Source organism: Choloepus didactylus, chromosome 17 (assembly GCF_015220235.1).
Source record: "Choloepus didactylus isolate mChoDid1 chromosome 17, mChoDid1.pri, whole genome shotgun sequence".
In the NCBI taxonomy this organism is placed as follows: Eukaryota; Metazoa; Chordata; class Mammalia; order Pilosa; family Megalonychidae; genus Choloepus; species Choloepus didactylus.
This window is the reverse complement of record NC_051323.1, coordinates 47,725,058-47,737,204: the sequence shown is the minus strand read 5'-3', so window position 1 is coordinate 47,737,204 and position 12,147 is coordinate 47,725,058. Positions and strand designations below refer to the sequence as shown.

Sequence of the window (12,147 nt, the reverse complement as noted above, 5' to 3'; positions counted from 1 at the left end):
TGATTATCAAAGTATTTGTACAAATGTACTGAAGCAGTGTAAAAATGTATATTCTCATTAATTCCTGGTACTGCTAGAGTTTGTTAATTTTTGCTATTCTAGTGTATATAAAGTTGTATCACATTGAGTATTTTTATTATTTTTTTTAAAATTCAATTTCATTGAGATATATTCACAAACCCTACAGCCATCTACACTATACAATAATTTGTTCACAGTACCATTATATAGTTGTGCATTCATCACCACAACCAATTTTTGAACATTTTCATTACCACATACAAAAAAGAATAAGAATAAAAATTAAAGTAAAAAGAACACCCAAAACACCCCATCCCCCATCCCCCCATCCTTCCCTATTATTAATTTATTTTTTTGTCTTCATTTTTCTACTCATCTGTCCATACACTGGATAAAGGGAGTGTGAGCCACAAGGTTTTCACAATCATATGGTCACACAGTGTATGTTATATAGTTGTGCAATCATCTTCAAGAATAAATGCTACAGGGTTGCAGTTCACCAGTTTCAGGTATTTCTAGCTTTTCCAATACATTAAAAACCAAAAAGGGATATGTATATAATGCGTAAGAATAACCTTCAGAATGACCACTCAACTCTATTTGAAATCTCTCAGCCACTGAAACTATTTTGTTTCACTTCTCTTCCCCCTTTTGGTCTAAGAAGGCTTTCTCAATCCCATGATGCCAGGGTCAAGCTCATCCCCACGAGTCATGTCCCACATTGCTTAGGGAGATTTATACCTTGGGGGTCATGTCCCAGGTAGGGGGAGGACAGTGAGTTTGCCAGCAGAGTTGGCTTAGAGAGAGAGGTCACATCTGAGCAACAAAAGAGGTTTTCTGGGAGTGACTCCTAGGCACAATTTTAAATAGGCTTAGCCTCTCCTTTGCAGTAACAAACTTCATAAGAGCAAGCCCCAAGATTGAGGGCTTGGCCTTCTAAATTGGTAGTCCTCAATGCTTGTGAGAATATCAGTAATTCCCCAGGTGAAGAAGTTTAATATTTCCACATTTTTTCCCCAGCCCCTCAAGGAGGCTTTGCAAATACATTTTTATTCTCTGTCCAAATTACTCTGGGATGTATCGGGGCTTCACACTAACCTGTACACACCAACCAGATTTTACTCCCTGTTCAGAGTCCCATGTAATTATGGTGTTTGAATAAACTGACTATACAAGTTAAATTATATAGTGTATTACAAAAATGTGTTTGCACCTAATAAACATCTCTTCCTTTGGTCTCACACAGAAGTTGAAGTTTTAAAATGCTGTCATATCTTCCTTTACCCTTTAGTCTGATTTATCTTGGTCCTAACCAAGTCCATTTTGTTCCTATCTCTAATTAAAGTCTGATCGCTTTTTCAGACTCTTTAACTTTTGCTATATGGGGTAATGCTGACATTCATAGCTGCTGGACTCTGGCTCTGAGTCTCAGGTGCCACACAGGATACCCAAAGTTCCAGGGACCGACCAGGTTATACACAAAGAACTCAACATCTCAGAATTTAGAAATAGCCCTTACAACTCAGGAATACATGTGTAACTGCTGTAAGACCTTACAATCTAGGAACTTTATTTACAATAAGTCTTCCCCTGATAACCTGTGCTCTGAGATTCAATTCTCAGAGTTTGCACATTATAGTTAGTCCATATTAGTGAGGCATTATAATGTTTTTCGTTTCATTTCTGGTTTATTTCACTCATCATACTGTCCTCAATGTCCATTCACCTAGTTGCATACCTCACAACTTCATTCCTTCTTGTAGCAGCTCAATATTCCATTGTATGTATACAACACAGTTCGCCATTCTGTCCATCAATCGAAGTACCCTTAGGCCACCTCTGTCCAATGTGAATTGTGAATACTGCCACCGATAACCCCACTTTGCAAAAGTCCCTTCGAGTCCCACTTTTCAGTTCTTCCAAGTATATACCCAATAACAGGATTGTAGGACTATATGGCATCTCTGTGCTTAGCTTCTCATGGAACTGCCACTCTGCCCTCCAGATGGACTGCACCATTCTACTTTCCCACCAACAGTGATTAGGTACATCCCTTTCTCCTCATTTTCTCCAGTACTTGTATCCCTCTGTTTATTTTTTAGATGGTTTTATTCATATACCATATATTTCCTCCTAAGTAAATAATCACTGGTTTCCTGTATAATCACATAGTTATGAATTCACCAACACTGTCTATATAAGGACATTTCTGTTTCTTCCACAAAAAGGAAGATGTGAAAAAAGAAAAAGAAAAAGAATAATAACTAAAAAGCAACAAAAATAATAAAATTAAAATAAAATATAATAAAAAATACAACAACACCAATGCCAAGAATCCCATACCCTTACATTATATCTCCCTCTTATAGACATTTAGCTCTGGTATATTGCCTTTGTTACAATTAATGGAAGCATATTCAATGTTACTGTTAACTATAGGCACTAGTTTGCATTGATTGTATTTTTTCTCCTATACCATCCCATTTTCAACACCTTGCAAAGTTGACATTCATTTGTTCTCCCTCATGTAAAAACCTTCTTATAGTTGTACATTTAATCACAATCATTGACCACTCTAGGTTTCACTAAGTTATACCATCCCAGTCTTTATCTTCTGTCTTTCCTTCTGGTGTCCCACATGCCCCTAACCTTCCTCTTTCAACTGTGCTCACAGTCATCTTTGTTCAGTGTACTTATAATAACATTGTGCTACCATCATATAGTATTGTTCTATCCATTTCTGGATTTATACAATCAATCCTGTTGAACATTCTGTACTCCTTCAGCATCAAATGCCTGATCTTTACTCTCTATCTCCTGGTATCTTCATTTCTACACTCTTCTCCAAACCTCTCTCTCTCTCTTTTCCTATGTGTCTGTAGCACACATTGAGGTCTTAATTTTATCCTTTACCTAGTTACTAATGATGTTGAACATTTATTTATTTGTGCTTCCATTTCTGTGAAACAGCTGTTGATAGTTTCTTTCCCCAATTTTCTTTTGGCTTGCTTGTCCCTTTGAAATTGCTTTGTGGAGTTCTGAGTCCCAGTTCTTTATGGCTATATGCACTGGTAATTATCTCATCCTGGTTTGTGTTAGGTGGGGTGTATGATGAACTGGTGAGGGCATGTTTCTTCTAAAAATAGCACCTGGTGCTGAGCTCAGCCATTTCTTGCCATGTAGAAATGAGGGCCCATGTGACCAACCAGGTCTTCCAATTTAAATACACACACACACACACAGACACACACGTGTGTGTATGTAAATATGCAGAATCTCCCAGTTTTAAAATGTTGTCCAGATATTCTCTTTAGCATGAAATGAACAAAAAGCTAAGGTGCAGCCCTGAGGAACTCTAACATCTGAGGGACTGCAGAGAAGAATGGGAAGGAATGACCAGAGATATGGGAGGGCAGCAAGGAGAGGGGTGTCACGGAGCCATGGATGTGAGCACTTCTAGAAGGAGGAACTCAGCGCCAGTGTCAGACACTGCTGAGAAGCAGCCTCCAGGCCATGGCTTAGAGGTTTTTGTTCTGGTAGGGATAACAACTCAGAGTTGCTCGATTTTTTTTTTTTTTTAATTCCTGAAAACAAACAGAATTTTAAAGTTAAGGATTCTAATCATATTCTGAGGATACGGATTAAATTTTCAGTCTATTTGAATTTAAGCCCTAAATCCAATGATATGCATCTTTCTCCCAAGTTGGCCATCATTTGCTTTTCTTCCTGAACAAGAGTCCAGAGTCTGGATAGAAGTTTCAAGAGAGTATGTTAGAAATGTATGCTCCATAAATTGGCCTTGTCCCTAATTGAGAGCTTTGTTTTGGTGTTGCGGTTGTTTGAACCTGATCTACAGCACAAATGCACCACAACCAAATTGTGGGGCATTAGGCCAATGGTTGGTCTTTTAGGGAGCTGATTTAGCCTACTGTTCTCCCCAGAAGGGAAGATGTGTGCCCTGGGGCCAGGGATGGTAATTAACATTTCCTTGAGGGTAAGACTGTACTGCGAATAATGCTAAGTGACTGATTTTCCATTTTCTCTGTTTGCTAGTTAAGTGTGTATGGCAACTCCAGTTGGCACTTTGATGAAGTGCGAAAGCAATGTTATTTTCACCAGTTTATGAAAGAACAACCAGATTTGAATTTCCGCAGTCCTGCCGTTCAAGAAGAAATAAAAGTGAGTATAGACACCCACACAGACTTATCTCTATCACATGGAGACCTAATTGGTTATTTTTAACACTTCTTTATGTTGAACAATAATTGTGCAGACATAATCAAATAGTGCAATTAAATTCCAGGATTAAAGTGTCTGACGCAAATAGAGATACTCAGATTTGTGGGCAGTTTCTTCCTGCCTCTAACCCAGAATAATGGAAATGGGAGGGGGGCAGAATCACCTCCTACCTTACCTCCCAGTTGCCCCTCTGCAGATGACAAGGAGCTGGTACAGTAGAGGGGTTGAACGTGGGCTCCGGGCTCTGGCTCTTGTGTGGGCCCAGCCCCTCCGCTGGCTGCTGTGGGCTCTGGGTGACTGACTTTTCCTCTGCCTCAGATCCCTTAGGTATGAAACACAGTTGATAGCTCTATCTATCTCACAGGGCTAATTGGAAGATTAGATGATATAATCCATGCCCATCAATTCTCTGTTTTCATTCAATAAATACATACTTACTGTCATCTGTGAGTAAAAGAAGCCCTGCCCTCAAGGAGTTTCCAGTATACTGAAGGGAAGGCTGACAGTTAACAACTAAATACTTAACTTGTCAGGGGGTGAGTGCTAAGGTTGAAGGGCAAGGGCATCTGAGTGCTGAGAGAAGTTGCTCTTTTTTGTGGGTCAGTTAGGAAAGACACTTGCCACAAGGCACTGTTCAGGCAGCTCCGATGTGTGAAACGTAGTGAATGTTGTGAATATTGGGGGAAGCGGGTAGAATCTGAGGAAAAGGGAAGAGCAAATGCAAAGATCTTGAGGTGAGATTGTGTTTCATGTGTTTTAGGAACAACATGGAGGCCAGTGCTTAGAGTGGCCCGAGTTTGCAAATAAAACTAGGAATCAAAATAAAATAGGAAAAAAATAAAAACAAAAACAGGATACCAAGTTACATTTTAATTTCAAATAATGAATGATGCAATATTTGGGACATACTTGTACTAAAAAATTAATTGTTGCTTAACTGAAATTAAAAGGTAGCTGTGTGTCCTGTATTTTATCTGGCAACACTAACAATGCTTTGAGTGGAAAGAGGGCAGAGTCAAGGAGCTGAGGTCTGAGAAGTTAGGGTGGAGCCTTGAATCCTATTGTAAAAGGTCCACACTGAGCCTCTAACGATTCCTCTGTGGGGAAGCTGAAGGTGGTGGCTGGAGGGAAGCAGAGGGATGAGCAGGAGGCTACCACGGTCGCCCAGATGGGCTTTCCCCGTATGGCGGCAAATTTCCAATAATACCTGACAGGTGATTCACAGTAACTGTTAACTATGCTCTTGTTCCGATTCTTGCTGCTGCTGTGGATATGGTGGGCAAGAGTTTAGATGATAGGACAGTGCTCTGAGGTGGGTGGGCCGGACAGAACAGAGAGCTGGATGTCCCTGTAGTTGTAATGTACGTCAGTGAAACACAGAGGAAGGGGGCGGCAATGGCCAAGTCATTGAGGACACCTAGACCCCTCAGTGTGTTTTTGTTTTGTTTTAGTTTTAAAATAACAGCTTTATGGAGATAGAATTCATATACCTTAAAATTCATCCTTTTATATTATACAATTCAGTGGTTTTTAGTATATTCACAGAGTTGTACAACCATCACCACTATTTAGTTTCAGAACATTTTTAGCACCCTGAAAAGAAACCCTGTACCTATTCTATTAGCAATCACTCCCCATTGCCCCTTCCCCCCAGCAACCATTAATCTGCTCTCTATTTCTATGCACTTGCCTCTTCTGGACATTTCATAAAATGCAGTCATATATTATGCATCCTTTTGTGACTGTCTTCTTTAATTTAGCATAATGTTTTCAAGGTATATCTGTGTTGTAGCATGTATTAGTACTTCATTTCTTGTTATTGATGAATAATATTCTATTGTATGGACATACCACATTTTATTGATATACCCATCAGCTGATGGACATTTGGGTATTTCCACAACTTGTATATTATGAATAATGCTGCTATGAACATTTGTGTACAAGTTATGTGAACACATGTATTCGGTTTTCTTGAGTATGTACCTAAGAGTGGAATTTCTGGGTTTTAGTAACTATATTTGACCTTTTGAGAAATTGCCAGACTGTTTTTGATAGTGGCTACAGCATTTCACATTCCTACCAGCAATGTATGAGGGTTCTAATTTCTCCACTTCCTCACCAGCACTTGTTATTGTCTTTTTTGTTATAGCCATTGTTTTAGTTTGTTAATGCTGCCAGAATGCAAAACACCAGAGATGGATTGGCTTTTATAAAGCCACACAGTTACACAGTTACAGTCTTAAGGGCATAAAGTGTCCAAGGTAATACATCAGCAATCGGGTACCTTCACTGGAGGATGGCCAATGGTGTCCAGAAAACCTCTATTAGCTGGGAAGGTACGTGGCTGGTGTCTGCTCCAAAGTACTGGTTTCAAAATGGCTTTCTCCCAGGACGTTCCTCTCTAGGCTGCAGTTCCTCAAAAATGTCACTCTTAATTGAACTTAGGGTATTTGTCCTCTCTTAGCTTCTCTGGAGCAAGAGTCTTCTTTCAACAGCTGTCTTCAAACTGTCTCTCATCTGCAGCTCCTGTGCTTTCTTCAAAGTGTCCCTCTTGGCTGTAGCTCCTCTTCAAACGTTCACTCTCAGCTGCACTGAGTTCCCTCTGTCCATCAGCTCATTTATATGGCTCCAGTGACTTAACTTAGACCCACCCTGAATGGGTGGAGCAACACTTCCATGGAAATTATCCAGTCAGAGTCATCACCCACAGCTGGGTGGGGCACAGCTCCAAAGAATCACTCAAAGAAATCTAATCAACATTGATACGTCTGCCCACAGAAGATTACATCAAAGATAATGGCGTTTGGGGGACACAATACATTCAAACTGGCACAGCCATCTTTATGGGTGTGAAGTTGAATCTCATTGTGGTTTTGATTTGCATATCCCTGATGGCTAATGATGTTGAGAATCTTTTCATGTGCTTATTGGCCATTAGTATGTCTTCTTTGGATAAATGTCTATACATATCCTTTGCTCACTTCTAAATTAGGTTGTCTTTTTGTTGTTGAGTAGCAGGAGTTCTTTATGTATCCTGGGTACACTATTTGCAAATATTTCCTCCCATTGTGTGGGTTGCCTTTTTACTTTCTTGATGGTGTTCTTTAAAGCACGAAAGTTTTTGTTTTGATGGAGTCCAGTTTATCTGTTTTATTAGTTGTGCTTTTAAATGTCATTTCTAAGAAATTTGGCTAATCCAAAGTTACATCTATGCTTTCTTTTAAGAGTTTTATAGATTTAGCTCTTACATTTAGATCTCATCCATTTTGAGTTAATTTTTGTATATTGTGTGAAGGAGGGGTCCAACTTTTTATTCTTTTGCTTGTGGATATTCAGTTTTCCCAATACTATTCGTTAATAGGATTATTCTTTCTCCATTGACTTATCTTGGCACCTTTATTGAAAATCAATTGACCATGAATATTATGGGCTTATGTTTATGCTCTCCATTCTGTTCCAATGATCTGTATGTCTCTCCTGCCAACACTACATTGTCTTGATTACTGTACCTTTGTAATAAGTTTTTCAGTTGGAAAGTGTGAGTCCTTTAACTTTGTTTTTCTTTTTCAAGATTTTTTTTTAGCTATTCTGATGTCCAAAATTTTCATGTGAATTTAGGATCAACTTGTCCGTTTCTTCAAAGAAGCCAGCTGAGATGTTGATAGGAGTTGTATTGAATCTGTGGATCACTTTGGGAGTTATTGCCATCTTAACAATATTAAGTCTTCCTATTCCATTTATTTAGGTCTTTAATTTCTTTCAACAGTGTTTTTAAGTTTTCAGTATGTATATTTTGTGCTTCTTTTGTTAAATGTATTTCTATAGACTCCTTAGTTTTAAGACTCTTTTACTGTATACATTTGAAGTTCTCCAGAATTGAGATGAATTGCTTTCAGATATGTTATAGAAATAGAAACTTGAGAAAGAGCAGCCTTGTCTCTGGTGGAGAAGGGACAGCATGGTCAACAGACTAACAAGGGGTTAGTTCTTTAGGGGAGTTGTAGACTCTCCTCTATCATTAAAGATCATTTACATATACACATGTGCTCTCTCTCTCTCATACACACACACACACAAACACACAGACATTAGTAACTTACTTTATGTTTAGTGCTTTACCCTGTAGCATCTCATTTAATGCTCAGAACAAGATTAACCTACGAGTTTTTGTGACCATTTTACAGAGAAGGAAACCCAGACTTAGAGAGGTGAAGTGACCCATTTTGGGTGTAATCGAGCAAGATTCAAGCCCAGGCATCTAGAATCCAGTCTACACACTTAACTACAGCTCCTTACTTGCTTTGAAGCAAACTAGTTCTCTCTGTGCTCTGCCTTTCCTATACAGCTTTTACAAGTTGGTTTTCAATTGGAGATTTATAAATATGAGTATAAACTAGTCGGCTTATCATGCAGATTTCCTTAGCTCCCTGTGGAAAAGGTGATGGATTGTCTGGCATTGTTTAGCCAAATGTGATAAATTTTACCAGAATGTGCCAGCCCATAAATTAATTACTTTTGGACTAACGCAGCTGTTTCCTGCAGGCATGCAAGGGGTGGAGTGTATGAATAGGAGCCTTATTTAGTTGTCCCCCAGGATGAAATCCCTTTTGGGATGAATCATTACTGCCTCTGGTTGAAAGGTTAGATATTAATTGCGTGGCTGGTTGAGAAGATTTACTATTAGAAGTAAGTAAGGCTGAGAAGTTGGGAGGGAAGGTTCTTTGCTCCTGAAAATGGACCTTTTGCATGAAAGTTATTTCCAACCCACTCACCCCGGCAGAACTTATCTCTGCAGTAGAGCTAAGCAGGTTAATAATTTGCAACCCAGAGAGTCTGTGGGTGGGAAGCATTTGGAATGACTCCTGTTTACATGCCAGCTGGCACCAGCTGAGACTGAGCCGCCTTTCTCTCCTCACTCCCATCAGATTTCAGTTCATCAGCTCAAAGAAATGACTTGGTCTTTTCAGGGGGAGGCTGGGAACTTATAGGGCACCCAGCACAGGAAACTCTCCTCTCTCCTCTTTTTACTCCTCCCCTTTGCACCGGCCATCAGGAGACTTGGTTCTGCCCTGAAATTCTTGCGACTCCAGTGCTTTCAGCAGGGGATGTCAGGAAGCCTTTTTGGAGGAGGTGGGGACTTAACGTTTGTGGTATTTTGTACATTTCCAGTCCCTTTGTTTTTTTTCTTGCCCCTCAAATCCCTTATTTGACAAATGAGGAAGCTGAGGCCCAGAGGGATGAAAGTGGGTCAGCAGTCTGCTTTATAAACCAACTTGGTGTTTGATGATAATAATTACACTATTTATGAAGCATCTCCAGGTGCTTTATTATAAATCATTCACTCATATAACAATACATACTGCGTACTGACCATGTGCCAGGGGTATGGTGGTTGGTAAGATAGATGTAAGTTGTGGCTGTCATGGGCTTGTAGTCTGGAGGAGAGGTGGACAATTACAAAGACAATTACAATAAAGTAGCTGGGTGGCCATGACAGTGGGAAGTATGGGGAGCTGTAGGAGCACACAGGGCAGGCGTCTAACCTGGACATAGAGTTGGGAGGTCAGGGAAGGCTTTTCAGAGGAAGCAGTGATACCTGATTGATGAGTAGGGAGGAGCCAAGTTAAGGGGCCTGGGTGTTTTAGGCAGAGAGAAAGCTTGGATCATAGTACATTGGAGGTGCCGGAAGTCATCTAGTATGGCTGTGTCATGTGCATGGAAAGGTAAAGTAACCCAGCAAGGCTGGAGAGGTCATCAGAGGCCCAATTACAAGCAGCCCTGAAGCCCATGGTAAAGGTTTGGATTTAAAAGGTCTGAAGCAGGGAAATAATTTTTTATTGCATTTTGAAAAATCATTCTGGTTGTAGAGAAGGGGTTTGTGTAGTTTTGTAGGACAGGTTTGGAGGGCCAGGGAAGAGGGTGGTGCATTAATCCGGAAGGAAATGCTGGTGGCTTGGACCAGGGAGAGTGGTGTGGGGATGCAGAGAAGTCATCAGGACTTAGAAAGGAGCCAGGTGCTTTCAGGTTTCAGATTTCAACGTTGGTTGAGTGATGATGGTGTGGTTTACTGAGCTGGGAGACACAGGAAGGGGAAGATGGTTGTCTTTGTAATGTAAAGTTTGAACTGCCTATGAGACATCCAAGTGTTCCATGGATAGTTAGATATAAGGATATGGGGCTTAGGGGAAGGTCTAGTCTGGAGATAAAACTTTGGGATTTGTTGCACATGGACAATGCCTACAGGGGTCAGGCAGGTAATGTTAGCAAGAGAACTAGGCTGGTTGAGGACTGTGGCAGACGAGCAAGGGGCCAATGGCAGTGTCATTCCAGACGATTATTGTCATGTGGGAATGAGGGCCAGATGTTGGCAGATCTTACAATTTGAAAAATAGAGGTATGCAGTGGAGTGCAGTGGGTAAGCGTGCTGTGGGATTCTATTCCCAGTGCCACTGCTTACTAACTCTATGACCTTGGTTAAGGTGCTTCATCCCCCTGACTTTCAGTTCCCTCTCAGCAAAATAGGAATGATAATGGGACATAAATCATAGGGTTGCTTGAAGATTAAATGGGTCAATATTTGTAAAGCACTCAGGCTGTGTTTTTCATATTATATAAGTACTTATTAAGTAATCAATAAATGGTTAGATAAATACTGTTGTGAAATACAGTGAACAGAGGGTGTCAGATGGACCCCCAAGGAGCACTCACATTTAAAGGACTGTAAAGTAGATAGAGGAGTGGCAAACTAGGGGGGCATTATCATGGAGGCTAAGGGTACTGGTATTTCTAGAAGAGATTAGTCAACAGTGTCAAACATTGCGGGAGGTCAAGTGATACAAAGGCTGAAGCGTTAAGCCGACTCTAGCAGCATAATCTCATTTAATCCTCAGAGACCCTGCAAGGTGGGAATTATTTTATTTGATCAGGGAATCAAGATTTAGCAGGATCAAGCAGATGCCCCACCTTGTGCAGCTGGACAGTGGGTGGGACAGGATGGTCTCCAGATGGGTCAAGTTCTGGAGCCCATCATCCCTCCCCTACGCTCTGCTCCTGAAGGGCTGAGCAAAGACTTTTACCAAGAGGGCTGAACAGGAGTAGGGACAGTTTCATTCAATTGCCTGTAAGAAATAGAACCTGTGAAATACCCTATTGTTTCTTGTTCCTTCTTCAGATGGAAAACCTGGGGTTTATATCATTATCAAGAGGATCTCTTATGTATCCTTATACTTCTTCAGATGGAAAACCTGGGGTTTATATCATTATCAAGAGGATCTCTTATGTATCATTACACTTCAAAGCTTTTCTGTTTCCCAGATTTGGCTCTTTAGGTAAAAAGGCTGAGTAGCTTTAGCTATCTCAGAAGTATAGTCTTGACTCAAGGCAGAATTCGAACATCATTAATGTTGACTTGATTCAGTTTTTACTCTGAGTAGTGAGTTGTTTCAGGAGAAGAGAAGTGAAAGGTGCCTGGTAGAAAAACCAGGAGAGTGTGATGTCGTGGGAGTCAGACACACGTTGAGGACGTGGTGTGCTGTCCCTGGAGTTCCGTGGCACCCGCGTGGGTTACCCAGGTCTGGGACAGCCAGGCTTGGTGCCCATTTCCACATGGGAGCCCTGGGAGAGCTTAGTTTAGTGGTGGTGAAGAGAGGATTAACAATTAAAATCTGAAGCTCTCTTTTCTCACCTAGTTGAGAGAATAATTAGCAGGCAGCAAATATTTTTGAAGAGCAAACTGGATTATCTGGGTGAAAACCTCAGTATTTAAAATGATCTCAGAAAGTAACTGTCCAGCTGTTGCTGCTTTGTCTCATCAGACAGTGGTAATATTTCTGCCTGGATTAAATAGAAAACTCCTGCCAGGGCTTAAACTGCTGGAATACACAT

The 12,147-nt window shown here is 40.6% G+C and overlaps 1 protein-coding gene across 3 annotated transcripts in view; it reads left to right on the top strand.

The window, feature by feature from the left end:
• Positions 1–12,147, top strand: part of SLC3A1 (solute carrier family 3 member 1) — a 124,034-nt gene that overhangs the window by 74,812 nt on the left and 37,075 nt on the right. For all 3 annotated transcript variants that reach the window (XM_037807269.1, XM_037807267.1, XM_037807268.1), the window contains one exon: positions 4,075–4,200. In XM_037807269.1, the coding sequence (XP_037663197.1) occupies positions 4,075–4,200 (126 nt within the window). The remainder of the gene's footprint in view (positions 1–4,074; positions 4,201–12,147) is intronic.